The 14,000-nt window shown below is 41.8% G+C and overlaps 3 protein-coding genes across 4 annotated transcripts; 2 read left to right on the top strand and 1 right to left on the bottom strand.

Moving 5' to 3' along the window:
• The first annotated feature begins 143 nt into the window (after nt 1-143).
• On the top strand, nt 144-2,557 carry rab9a (RAB9A, member RAS oncogene family). The gene is made up of 3 exons (XM_056436431.1): nt 144-341; nt 612-738; nt 894-2,557. The coding sequence occupies exon 3, from the start codon at nt 933-935 to the stop codon at nt 1,539-1,541; it is 609 nt and encodes a 202-aa protein (XP_056292406.1). The 5' UTR covers nt 144-341; nt 612-738; nt 894-932; the 3' UTR covers nt 1,542-2,557.
• A 286-nt stretch (nt 2,558-2,843) lies between these two features.
• trappc2 (trafficking protein particle complex subunit 2) lies at nt 2,844-4,742 on the bottom strand. Its single transcript, XM_056436440.1, has 5 exons — nt 4,701-4,742; nt 4,298-4,425; nt 3,926-4,074; nt 3,189-3,270; nt 2,844-3,092 (listed from the first exon to the last, which is right to left on the bottom strand). Exons 2-5 carry the CDS (start codon nt 4,388-4,390, stop codon nt 2,994-2,996), a joined length of 423 nt encoding a protein of 140 aa, XP_056292415.1. The 5' UTR covers nt 4,391-4,425; nt 4,701-4,742; the 3' UTR covers nt 2,844-2,993.
• Nucleotides 4,743-4,903: 161 nt separating this feature from the next.
• ofd1 (OFD1 centriole and centriolar satellite protein) lies at nt 4,904-13,355 on the top strand. 2 transcript variants are annotated; one of them, XM_056426611.1, is made up of 23 exons: nt 4,904-5,002; nt 5,167-5,294; nt 5,380-5,583; nt 5,676-5,744; nt 5,844-5,871; nt 5,958-6,065; nt 6,159-6,295; nt 6,804-6,977; nt 7,162-7,268; nt 7,355-7,474; nt 8,018-8,091; nt 8,185-8,276; nt 8,492-8,681; nt 9,373-9,503; nt 9,671-9,782; nt 10,102-10,812; nt 11,008-11,164; nt 11,263-11,324; nt 11,901-12,029; nt 12,212-12,375; nt 12,473-12,652; nt 12,734-12,789; nt 13,099-13,355. In XM_056426611.1, exons 2-23 carry the CDS (start codon nt 5,199-5,201, stop codon nt 13,142-13,144), a joined length of 3,147 nt encoding a protein of 1,048 aa, XP_056282586.1. In that variant the 5' UTR covers nt 4,904-5,002; nt 5,167-5,198; the 3' UTR covers nt 13,145-13,355. The 2 variants fall into 2 exon arrangements, with proteins under 2 accessions (XP_056282586.1, XP_056282578.1); XM_056426603.1 differs by having other exon boundaries at nt 12,473-12,789.
• Nucleotides 13,356-14,000: the final 645 nt, after the last annotated feature.

The following is a 14,000-nucleotide window of genomic DNA, read 5'->3' on the forward strand; positions in this document are numbered from 1 at the left end:
CAATATAATGCGCAACTCTAATCATAGAATAATATTGCACGTATAAACCGTCAGTAGTCTGTAGGGTTTTCAGGGCCTCTCATTGGTTGTTTCCGTCTGACACGATCACATGACCCGAGGCGCCCACTTATCGTTAGCTTGTTAGCAGCTAGCTGCGTTGGCATCGAGCCTTTGGGGTTCACCAGGAAGCGGTGTGACCTGACGCTATTGCAAAGCCACGCCAGGGCGAGGAACTGTCAAACACAGGCTCTAACAGTATTTCCGTTGTTCTGTTTCTCCTTGACCCCGTCGCTGTTCGACCCGAACTGTACTTTACTAACGTTAAGCAATCCCGCCTCCAGGTAAGCTAGCGAATGAATATTTCGATGAGCTAAGTCCCCTTGTTTTCATGTTAGCTTAGCTTAGCTAACGCGCAGCCGGAGGATAGACCCACAGTTCGGACTTTGCTCTTCCTGCGTGTTTCAGCTATTAGTGTATGCGTGTGCGTTATCTTAATAAGCTAAATAGTTAACTATATGTGGTTAAGCGTGCTCGCAAACGGTGTATTGGACCTTTGGAAACAGATTATGCTTTATTGGGCCGCCTGTTAATCAGGAAACTTCTGCTTACAGCTGGTTGAACGTTGACCTCGCGTCGCATGGCTGCTCACATCAACATTACACATATGAGCATGTGACCAAGGACCGGGGTAGACAGCACATGATCCGGACAAGTGGAGGAGGCTAACATCTTTCAGGGGTGAGATAACATTTTTTAAAAGGCTCAACATTTCGACCAAAAAAAGGTGTTTGGAGTAAAGTGGTTATTGCTCACAATGTTTTTCCCCCCACAATTATATTAATGTGTCATACAGGTAATAACAATATGTCTTGCACATTTCTCCTCTCTATTAGGTAAATTATTTTAAAGTGGTCGATCGGGATTGAATAGCCATGACAACAAAGACATCCCTGCTTAAAGTCATTCTGCTGGGCGATGGGGGTGTTGGAAAAAGCTCCATCATGAATCGTTATGTCACCAACAAGTTTGATGCACACCTTTTCCACACCATTGGTGTAGAGTTCCTTAATAAGGAACTGGAGGTAGATGGCCACCAGGTGACCCTACAGATCTGGGACACTGCTGGCCAAGAGCGCTTCCGCAGCTTGAGGACTCCTTTCTATCGTGGCTCTGACTGCTGCCTGCTCACTTTCAGTGTCGATGACAGCCAGAGTTTTCTCAATTTAGGCAACTGGAAGAAGGAGTTCATCTACTATGCAGATGTCAAGGAACCAGAGACATTTCCATTCGTGGTCTTGGGCAACAAACTGGATGTGACAGAGAGGCAGGTGTCATCTGAGGAGGCGAAGCAATGGTGCCAGGAGAATGGGGATTTCCCTTATTATGAGACCAGTGCCAAGGATGCCACCAATGTAGCGGTGGCCTTTGATGAGGCAGTGCGTAGAGTGTTGGCGTTGGATGAAAGAACGGACCACATCATCCCCACAGACACTGTCAAGCTCCACAGAAAGCCTCGCTCTGCTGCCACTTGCTGTTCATAACATCCAGGAGCTATCACTAACATTAATTTGCTCTTATGCAATGAAGCTGTAGGTTTACAATGCTGTACTAACAACTTATTTAAACGAATTATATCACTGGCTTTATGATTTGTTGAAGTTTGATCATCTGAATCGGTGGACTTCTGTTTGAAGAGAGAAGAACACTAAATGCATCCCTAATTACAAATAAACAGGAAATCATTGAAGCATTCATGCAACTGCCACAATTCAAAAGTGAGGCTTTGGAGGAGTGGCAGAAAAAATGTCTGGATGTTGTGTTATCCCAAGACTACCTGTGGGGTACTAAACCTAAATCATGATGAGTAAATATATTTGAAAAGTTTCACTTCCCTCTTAAATAGTTCAATGTTCCATTCTGTCATGAAGGCACATAATTATGTTACTCTTAAAATGTGTACTATCTTGCAAGTGAGAGAGGGTTTCTGAATGTCACTCCGAAATGAAATACACACTGATGGCCGATGCATTTATAATCGGAAAGTGATCGCATAATTAAATCAGTTGTACAGCCCTATAGTCTTGTTTGAGAATTATAAAATTGCTATGTAACTAACCAATTGAGGCGCATTGTGATTAATGCACCTTCAGGTATTGTTTATGCACTTTCTGCTTCGTGAATAGATTGTGGCTGTGGGACAACAGAAGATCCATTTTGAAGCAAAGTTAACGTGCATGGCCTATGGTGTAATTAAGTTTCTGGAAACTTGTTTTGTAAACTGATTTTACCTTAAAATCAATAATGCCTTGGGGAAAGTGTAATGGAAGAGTGGTCATAATTGAGTAAACTGTTTTCTTCATTGTTGGGTTTATTTTAAATAATGGTTTTGATCATTTAAGCACTATCAACATATTTTTTCCATTGTTAACAGTTTGAAGTCTTTTCCACAGGATAATATTTAAAAGGGTGAACCATTAATTCACTTTATCTGATTGTCATTCACATTAAAAGTTGTACTACTGGTATGCCAAATAATAAATAAACCCCTAGAAAATCATTTAAGGTGTGTTTTGTAGCCTTCAAACTGATTGTTCTCCCAAGGTTTGGACTGAACCGGATGTTACTATTCCACTGTGCTGTGCTTAAGCACTGCAATGATATACTACCAGTACCTAAACCATTAGAAAACACAAATAACCTAACTATGTTTAGGATCAAGATTGTGGCTATTTTCTAAAATGTTATCATTGTTGCTCAAACTCTCTGGGGATAAGTTACAAGTCAAATGTTGATAATCAACATGCAGTTTCCATATTTACAGCTTATGAAGCAAGAAAGACATATTACCTTAGGAAATGTTTTATAGAAAATTGTGTTGAATACATTTTACATTGGTAAAACAGGAAAAGAAAGATATGACATAAAATATCTGTTAGGTATATACACAATGAATAGACGGGCACATGCTTTCAATCCTTGTGCATGTGAAGTGATTAACTCAGGAGATGTTTCTTTCCAAGAAACTGCACTTTCCTCTCAAAAGCTGTTGAGCGGATGGGTGCATTGATTTCATAGAATGGATTCATCGCAAACTGGAAGACAAAAATGATGATCAAAGACAGGAGGCATAAAACAGACCAGATGTTATGTCATGCCAAATGCTTGAAATCAGATGGGAGTCCACTCACCTTAATGTATAAATCATACACATCGTTAAAAAAGTTTTTGATTCCATCTTCCTGTCGCATATCATGCAGCATGATGAATCTTATATGTATGGAAAATAGTTAAAGACCATAAAGCCATGTCAAAAAATGTCTTGAATAGTACATTATACCACAACAATATGACTATACAATCACATTAAACTGCAAACTAACGTGTTTATTCTCATGAACTAATGTGTTGATTATTTCTTCTCTAGTAATTGTGTAATCTATATTATGATAGAACAAAATTAAAATGCTTCAACAATTTCCTAGAACTAAAGTGACATCTTCATTTTTGTTAAACCATCAGTCCAAAATATCAAAGATATGCTATTTACAATCATTGCGTCATCAATGTACAATGTTGTCAGCATTGTAAATTGATCAGGAAATTAATGAACATGAAATTAAAGAAATGCAACTCCACTTGATGTTTGATAGGCTGAATTTAAAGAATCGAAGGCATGCTTTGATGAATGACGAACCAATTAACCAGTAATCGATTAGTCAACTAATTGTTTCAGTTTTCTTGTATCATTGTATTCAAATTACAAATGTTAAACATGAGCTTAGCCATGAGGGTTTTTTGTCCGTCTACTCAGTCAGGAAACTATAACAAAGCAATATATTGTCTTGTTATTACAACATTCTTTATAAATAGGGGTAAAGTATTTGTTGTGGGACTAATAAGGGAAGAATCAAATGAATCAGAAAGGATATGTCCTGCAGTGACGAAGGCAGATACAAACCACTCGTTGAACTTGTCCACCGTTTTCAAGTACATATTGTTGGACAGCCACATGTTTTCATCCACCAAATCCAGGGCAGCGTGTGCAATGAACTGGTTCAAGTGACGATGGTCATCCTGTGGTCAATGAAGCAAATCTTATCAAACTAAATAATACATGAACAGACAATCTAAAGGCCTCGTACCACCTACAATAAACACACTGGTCTGGTCATATGCCTCATATATTGTATCCTGACAGCAAGCTGCAGTATATAGCTATAGGCTCATGAACAAAATGTGTTTACCACTGTTATTGCACTATGCACTGCGTTATGTACTGGAATGAGTGAAGTGTCACCTTTGATTCAGGCTTCCCAGCTGGCAAGAACTCCATCTCAAACACTGGATTGTCCTGATGACCAACCATGACAAAATAAAAACTCCCAGACATCGTTCCTCCCTTCGTTTGAGCAGAGTCAAACTGTCCTGAACACAATTCAAACCAAACGAAATGGGTTAAAGAATTAAATATGTCCACATATCAGTGTCAGCATTACGCGATTGATTGTGATCCTTTCGGCTAGCAAGCTAACGTGATCTGCGGTGCTCCACAGACGAATTAACGACGTTTACGTCTTCAGGGGATTCCTGTCAAACTAAAATAAAGCAATACATAATAAAACGTCGTGAAAAGGTATAAGGACATGACGTACGCACAATAGGGAACTCGTATGATTTCGATACAATCGACTTTTGTTTACCTGTTAATTTTACTTCCTGGAGAGAAGCGATCACAGACGCAGGAAGATGACGTCACGGTCATATTTATATTTAAAATGTTTGGCTATTTTAAGATTGTCTTCATATATAAATCGTTTGTTATTGATTTAAATATATGGTACATTATATAATATTAATAATAATTCTAATAATAAACAAATTACAAACGTTCTCGTTACGTCATAACTTTGAGCCCGGAGCCGAAATGTCCGTTGACGGATTTAAATGCTCGAGCCACATCTTCTCCAAAGGGACGCCGAAGCGGTTTCTGGTCGTTAGGCAGGTAATGAGAGGCAATATTCTCCTTTCAAGAATACCAATTGTTAAGAAATCAGAGTGAATACTGTAAAATAATATGTAAGAATACTTTGAAAGTAGTTTAAAGATAAGGCTGTTGTATCGTTGGCTGAAGTCTAACATCAGCGGTACTTGTGTTGTCCTTGTCAGGACCGACAAAACAACACTCGATACTTGGTGTCATGTCTTCGGCCAAAGAAGACACGTTATCCCCAGAGGAGCTGAGGAAAAGACTCTATCAAACTTTTAAAAATAAAGGACTGCTTGATACGCTTAAAGTAAGTCGTGCTAATACAGCTCGTTGCTGTTGACTATGAGTCAGCTGTCGTCATTCCTCTCTGTTACTCTTTTAACCATTTTCAGACACAGCTGAGGAATCAGCTCATCCAAGAGTTAAAACACCCGGCTTTGGCTGGAGGAGAACCCGTTCCCAGACTAGTGCATGTCAAATCTGAACCCATTTTGGTCTCAGCCTGTAACAGCATCGTGGCTGATCATCTTCGCACCTCAGGCTATGAGTACAGCCTTTCTGTATTCTACCCTGAAAGTGGCCTATCCAAAGACAAGGTAAGCACGTGCATGTGTCTAATGTACTGTAGTTTAATGTGTAAATAACATCATTGCAGATCAAGGTGTTGGTCTCTGGTCCATTTTGGCAGGTTGTCGTGACAGGAGACCTTCTTCAGCTTCTTAAAATGAATCCTGAATCAGCGCTTGGCAGATCCCTGGTAATAAATAATATGATTATCATGTATATTTTGAAAAATAAAAATATGAAAGACATATTGTGAGTAATAATAGTGTTTATTATGTTGTATTGTTTACAGTCATCAAACGAAGGCAGAGGTGATAAAGGTATATGCAACACACTGTTCGATTGAAATACAATGGCTCATGCCCCCTTAATTCTGTCCTTGCTATATGTTCTCTTTGCCTTGCAGGGTTCCTGATCAACCTCCTAAAACAGCTAATGCACCATTGTACTCGCAGCCCGTGCCATGATGCTGACACTCAGACAACCAGCATCGCAAGTTATGGAGAGTCTCTTGGTATGATGAGATAAAGTCTCACATTGTGCTGCACAAACATTCCTGTCAATGCACATTTGTAATGGTAGTTTTTGTTTTGTCTTCCTTACACAGTTGAGAAGATGAAAATAATCGATAAGGAATATGAGAGCTTCAATTGCAGTGGCGACAAATGGTTTTCATACCAATCAAAACTGGCTGCGTATAAAAAAGAAATTGAAGCGCAGTTACAAGCTGAAATGAAGACAAAGGTTTGTGTATTTTTCTGCACAGATAATTAATAAACAACTATATGAGAAAGTATGAAGAACAGCGGCTGATGGAGAACTTATTCCACAGTTCAATCCTCACTTTGAAAAGTCTTCGACTTTCTTAAATATGTTTATTACAACACACGATCTATTCAGAGAAGCTTTTAGCATAGATTACATTACATTTGCTCAGCCGTATATATTGTTTACCACGATATACAGAATCACATATAGTCTCGCCACTTGGAGTTGGCACACTAATGTTGTGTAGTTCTTGGACCAGAAGTACCAGAAAGGTCCTCATCTTATCCAAACCTCAAGTAACCTCTAAGGTTAATTACCATGAAAGCATAATAGCTGCATACTGATATCTGCATCAAACACCATTGTGAGAGGTTTAAATACATAATGGGATGAATGTTTTATATAAAATGCCGTATTTTTTAGTACCTTATATGTGATCATGTTGCTTTCCTGCTGGCCTCAATGTTGCATCTTTTTTCTTCAGATGCAACATTTCAAAGATGTTGAAATTGCAACAGTGAAGATGGAAGAAAAAGGTACATTTCATAAAGAATTTGATAAGCTGAAACACGAGCTGGAGAGGGCTTACGAGTTGAAGGCAAAGGCATTGATGGAGCGTGAGAAAAATGCCATTGATCGATTACAAAAACAACAAGAGGTAGATTTGAGTTTTGTTACTTTCTCAAGATGAACCGTAGCAAATCATAATTTCTTAACCTTTTTTTTTAAAACTTTTAGATTTAAATTAGGCTCAACATCACAGTATTCTTTTTGCATTATTTCCAATTGCTCAAATCTAAGATGGTGTATTTGTTGCTGTTCTTTGTATTTGTCTCCTTTAGATTGAAGAAAAAAATTTGTATATGCAGAGACAATCGGTCCTGAAAGAAATCGAAACCGTGCGAAACAGAGAGAATGAGCTGAGGATAAGAGCGGAGGCTTTTGAAAAGTACGGCCTTTTAACCATTCATGTCAGTAAGGTGATGCTATGCTCTCTTGTTTTGAGTACTTGTTCATGTATTTGTATGATAATAGGACATGTCAAATTCATGAGGAGAAGATCAAGACCACAGAGGAGATGCTGAGGAGGAGAGAACTGGCAGTGAAGACGATGGAGGACCTATACGACCAAAGGATGAAGAATGACCTGTCCAGGTATTTCTACCTCGGACTGTTTTGAGGGGGGGGGGGGTCGCATTGTCACCACCAATTGGACATATTCAGTTGGTTACACACACTTTCATATTTAATGTATCTGTGTATATAAATATATACTCTCAATTCTGCAAGTTAGGGGTTTATATCCTTGTTAGGGGTATTGTCATGTTGTGACCAGAGGATGTCACTGTTTTGTAAGTTTAAATAAACAACAGTATAAGAAAAGAGATTTTCATTCCAACTGTTTGAATGCTGTCAATGAGTCTCAGAGTGCATTGTTTTCTTTTTTAATGGATTTCAGTAAATAGGTGGAAATTGAGTACATCCTATATTTAGAACCCAAAGTCTAAAAAGTGAATTTCTGTATGCTTACTACTTGTTATTTCATCTCTGTTTGGGCATCTGTCAGCAGCTATGACTACGGAGTAACATACACTAGAGGACCTGTCTACATGGGTTTATGAATCTGTGCTTGTCTGTAATAGGACAAAGCCACATGGTTTTCCAAAATGTGTTTGTGTTGATTTAATTTATTATTAGGTACCAGCTTGAGTTGAAGGACGAATTCATCAAGAGAACAGAACAACTCACCGAGAATGAGAACAGAAACAAAGGTGAGACTTGTGATTCTTGCAAGGTTGCTGTTTTTTTCTGCTGCTCATGTTTCGGTTTGATTTTTGTGTCGACAAAATGTGTTTTTTCCTCAGTGGAAACTGTTCGTATCCAAAAGGAGTCTGCTGTAATTAATGGCAAATTAGAGGAGCACAGCAGAGCATGTTCAGAGCTGAGACGACTACAGGTAACGCAGCACCACCCACGCCGTCCAGCAGTATTAACGTCACCTTGAGCACACTACTAAATAATTGAAAAATTATAGTCAGACAACATTTTCAATCATTTCGTGTGATTCATTAATAATGTGCTGAGGTAATTATATGGAGCTCAATGTCGTACATTAATAAGCTCCAGCTTTATTTTGTCTGCTCTTCTCATGTCTCCTCTGTTGATTTCCAGGTGGAGCTGGACACGGCACAGCAGCAGAGTTCTCTGCTGACTCAACAGAAGGAGCTGTTGAGGGAAAGACTGGACACCACGAGTGACTACCCCAGCTTGAAAAGAGAGAAAGCCGAGCTGCAGGGGCAGCTGCGTCTGCTGAAGAAACAGCTGGAGGAGGCCCAAGAGGAGAACCGATTTCTTCATGCAGGTGAGGATTAGCTTGGATTGGATCGCTGTTTTCGTTTTAGCAGTAATGCACCACTGATTCCCGTGTGACTCGTCAACTGAATGCCTTTTAGAGTTATTGATTTTAAACCCGGAAAATCGGTAGGTCCGAATATTTGTCCTTTTTTCCGAACTGAGATGAATCCAGTTCCTATGTCGGTTCACAGTGCTCCAGCGTGGGCTCGTTGTGAGCTGTGGGAGATGCAGTGAACTGTGAAGCATTCATTTGACTCTGTCACACTGCTTCTGGCGCAGCTCTGTCTTTTTTTTAATGTGTCTTGTTTGCCAACGTGGGGCCTCTGTTCTGTGGTTGTAGATCTGCAGACAACTCTCTAAAATAGAAGCAGTGAGGGAATAGGGATGCGAAGGGGAGCGGAGACGGAGGGCTCCCTTTACCCATGGCCGAGAACCAAACATTTACCCCTCTGAGGGATGCAATAGTCTTCCTGTTTGAGGAGAGGGGCCGAGGAGCAGTGGGCCTCTAACAAAAGGTTGAAACACGGTACAAAGCCCCATGTGCTGGTCTGATGCACCCTAAATTGGCTCCTGTGTATCCCCAGAGGCTTCCCCCCCCCTCTCAGATGGCTCTCTCACTGATATGGACACTGGACTGGCAAATTAAAAGGATGTATTTTTTCAAATGATGTTCTTAACTCCAACAACCCCTCTCTCAGATTTGGGCAGGCCGTCCAAGGAGCAGCTGTCCTTGCAGATGGAGCTCCGGAGGCTGCAGAGCGCCCGCAGTCTGGATGAGAAAGAGTCCCACAACCAGAAGCAGGTGCTCCAGGCACAGCTCCAGAGTGAGGTCAGTCACTTCACAGCCTCCTGCTGAGTGTGGGAAACGATGTGGCTCGGCCTTTTTCTCACAGTTTTGTCTCACCTTGGGGGGAAATCGCGTGTAATCCGGCAACCCACGGATGGTTATACTGTGTGGAATCGATAACGTCTCGTGCGATGTCCTGTTTTCTGCAGGTGGAGCGGTGTGCGCAGCTCAAGGCTCAGTTGATGGAGTGTGAGGAGAGGTCACAGTGGATGACCAACCACATTGAGGAAATTAAGATGCAGCTTCGCCAAACTCAACAAGGTACCCCATGACGTGTCTGCAACGTCTGGATGCAGTCATACATGTTAAAATACAGAACTGAAGTTCACTTTATTTCTGCTTTTCACAAACTGGCTTCCTTTGTTGGTAATACTTACAAATATAAACCTCAAATGTTCTCCCTTTTCAATTACGATCATGTGTTTTTTAGATCCTAGTTGTAAAGCATGTAGAGTTGTAGCAACCCTTTGTGCTGATTTGTATTATTTAATGGTGGTTGGTCTTCTGTATTAGTGTTCAACTCTCCTTTTGTTTGCCTCTTCTCGCCTTTTCTTTTGTGTAATCCATGCGGTGATGGCAGCTCTTGAAAATGAAGTGCTGCGCAACCCCAAGCCATCTCTTGTTGATCGCTCTATTCTGGAGCTCAGCACTGACGAGCTCGTTCCCCCTGACATCTATATGGACAGAGCTCTGCTGAGGGCCACCGGAGGTGATGATGGTGCTTGTGAAGCGGGTGGGCCCTCGCGAGGACACAAGTCGCCTTGGAGGGGCTCTCCAGACTCCGACATGGAGCAGGTGGCAGAGGCCAAAGCTCGGATCCTGGAGCTGCAAAGGGAGGCTGAGACCTTGGAGGAAGCCTACAGGAACTACCATCAGAGGGCAGTGCGCTCCACCGTCTCTCACACGCTTCCCCCAGGACCTCTTTCCCCACAACGAGCACATCCTTCACATCGTCCGGACTCTCCTCTAAGAAAACAAGCCGCTCACCGTTCACACACCCACTCGCCAAACAAATCAAAGGTCTCACAGAGAGCGCTGTCTCCACCTCCTTCCAGAGCCCTCGCCTCAGCACCCTACGACACAAGAACCACCCAACCAAGAGTGACCTTCTTAGAAGACCATAACCAACCCCAGTCCACAGTTTTCTCTGACCACAGTTTTTATTCATTGACTGAATCTCTATTTCTGAGGGATGGACACCCTCAGGATGCAAACGGCTCTCCTTCCAGACGCCTGTCATCCACACCGCACTCGTCCTCTAGGAAAAAGCCTCAAGGAGAGATTGCAGAAGGTACCATCCAAAAATGCTTTATCCCCGTGAAAATACTTCAAAGGGGATTAGACCCACCAGCATTAGTCTTTTAAATCATCAGCGCCCATATGAAACATTATAAACAGACAGTCTAGACACTTCCATGTCAGCCTTTGCCTTCTAACCTGCATCCCATGAGGATATTGCCTCCAATAAAGTCTCTCGATCTGATAGAAGCAGTTGGGTCTCCGGTGGCGTTTCCGGAGTTGTCGTTTGACGGACAGCTCCCTCGTGCCCCCGACAACGAGGTGGTGGCCACAGGCGACTTTTCCCCTGAGCTCAGTCCACCTTGCAGTCCTCAGCTGAAGAGCACAGCACGAGACCAGTCCAGGTACCATCTGGCTACGTGTCAGCGTGGACATTTTTATGCACGTATACGTAGAGACAGTGAATACTAATATCCTTACTTTTTGTCCCTGTGTTCTCCAGCTCAGAGTCTTCACCGCAGCCTGAAAGAATAAGCCTAGAAGATCTCACCGGGATTGTGTCAGGTGCTCTAGACTAGTATTAATTTATTCATTTGTATTTTTGATTTAACGGCGCTACTGCATAACTCAGTTTTGTTTTGGTCATCGTATTAATCCACTCCAGCCTTCCTCTGGCGACGTGAGACCCAGTTTGGATCTTCTCCAGTCTGCAAATGCATCATGGGAGTGTGATTTATACTGAACACATGGAGCCCTCTAGGTTTCCACTTCAAAAGGGCAATTCCTTTTAATAATCAACACCTGGAGGATTTATTGTTGTGCCAAAATATTTCACTGTTTCCTGGGTGACACAGCCATGCATTGTTATTCATTTTTTTCTTTTTCTTGAATTTCATTATCGATAATTTAAACAAAATCCCAGAAACAAAATGGAGTGTATCCGGTGTGGAGGTTTAGGATTTGGAAATGGGAATGGCTGCTTTTTAATGAGTGTGTGACCGGCCTCCAAAGGCCCTTTTCAGTGGCCTCGCACAATGGTGAAGATGAAGGGCATCTGATTATGTATTCTGTGCCGGTCCTCTGGCCCTTTTTGCATTATGGTGGAGCATAAAAGATCTCTTTGTGCATGTCCCCCTCCAGAGCCCGGCCACATTCCAGAGCTTCTCCTGGACACTGCCATCCCTCTCTGCGAGGAGGCCCCTGACAGCCCCGCTGTCCCCCGCCCACAGGACCTCCCAGAAGACCCAATGGACTTGCAAGGCCTGACGGGTGAGTCGTTATTGACGCATACTCTTGGTTGACCCCAAATTACAAGAATGGCCACTTTCTACTGTCCACCATCAGTCTGACTGGATGAATCTCTCGTACATTGTCGCCATTCTGGGGTACCTTGCTGCTGTAAGGGATGATGGACAATTCAGTGGTCTCATGTCAACCCTTGTGTTTTGTAGAAGTCCCACAAGCCTCAGCTGAATGTGCCAGGGAAGAAGCTGAGGAGGATGAGGAGCAAAGGTGGGAAAGGGAGCGAAAGGAAAGACTAGAAACGAGGCAAAAGGAGCAAGAGGACGCCAGAGAGAAGGTGCTGCAAGAACTTGAAAAACTTGAGAAAGAGGAGGTGATTATTATCTTACACCAAGTTCTTTTAAATCCCCTCTTTACCAAGAAAGGACAAACTTGTAAAATGAATATTGACGGTATTTATGTCTAACCAGCTTTTGGAAGAGCTGGAGGAACCAGCACTGGAAAAAGAAGATGAAGAAACGGAAATCAAGAAAAGAGATGAAGAGCAGACGCAAGAGGCAGATAATGATGGGGAGGAGTCTAAAGGTGAAAATCCATTACAGAAATACATGAAGATGGTTCTGGAGGCCAGAGAGAAGCAGCATGAAGAGGTGAGTGTCTCCTGTATAACTTCTGGGACTGGACTGGACTTGTGTGTGTGTGTTAAAGCCAGTGTGTGTCCGTGGTTTCAGAGTCCTGGAGGAGGAGAAGCAGCACATGCCAGTTTGTCTGAGGAGAACGATAACAGGTGACTAAAAACCGTTCACTAGACGTATGGCTTTGCTGATGAATACATCAACTTAAGTTGTATAATTCAAAAGCTTTGCTGTTACTGGTGGAACGTTTAATTTATATATAAGCCTACAACATACCCCTCCAAAACATTAGATGTACTGTGTGGTTTCTCATCTCTTGTTCTTTTTAATATTATTTATTCTAAAATGATATCATCTTAAGGATACATTAATTGGAAAAAGGTATTTTGGTTCTGATTTTCTTTTTTTCTTTTGTGGTCCCGCAAGGCTTTTTACTAATTATCTTGATATTGTGTTTCCAGTGTTGCATCATATTCACACAAGGATGAAGATGATGATTTCTGGTGAGCAGCTTGTTCCAGAGTGCCGCCATGAACGGATACATTATACAAGCCTCTGCAGTCTTGTACTGTTTTTAACGTGTGTGTGTGTGTGGAGCATTTATTGTTTTATTTATTATTAAATGTGTTTTTCAAAATTATGTTTTTGTTTGGATAGACTGTACTCCACCAAACAAGATCTCTCTGTCACGCAAAAGAATAAAAACATCACAACAGAAGTTTTTTTCATTTAAATTGTTTTTATTTTCATAGAAACAGTCAACAGGCCAGAGTAATGTCATAAAGGGGTTTTCAGTCAGGATGCATGATTGTTGTCCTAATGATTGATAGGAAGCCTTTAATATTGAATTATAATTTTTTGGTTCGTTCAACAGGAAACGCAGCACACAAAGAGGAGATGAGACGTAACATTAGCTTCATGTAGGTCTGACATCGTTCTCCTTGGCCACTGAGCCCCTGTGGCTATCAGTCCTGTCGAGAACTATGCAGGTTTTGTCCAGCAACATCTCCCAGATACTGAGTCACAACGCCTTTCATACTTTGGCTACATTTACCATTTAGATTGCCGTACAATGTTATAAATGACTGGTGTTGCAACTAATCGTTATTTGGGGCGGCTTTAGCTCAGTGGGGTAAGAGGGCCGTCCTGCAACCGCAAGGTTGTGGGTTCGATCCCCGCTCTCCCCATTAGTTGCAAGTCGAAGTGTCCTTGAGCAAGGCACTGAACCCCCAGTTGCTTCCCGGGCGCTTCACCGCAGCCCACTGCTCCTTGATAACTAAGGATGGGTTAAATGCAGAGAACTAATTTCCCCTTGGGGATTAATAAAAGTGTATATTCTAAATACTATTTGAAAGTTGAATTA

Source organism: Pseudoliparis swirei, chromosome 2, assembly GCF_029220125.1.
Source record: "Pseudoliparis swirei isolate HS2019 ecotype Mariana Trench chromosome 2, NWPU_hadal_v1, whole genome shotgun sequence".
NCBI lineage: Eukaryota > Metazoa > Chordata > Actinopteri > Perciformes > Liparidae > Pseudoliparis > Pseudoliparis swirei.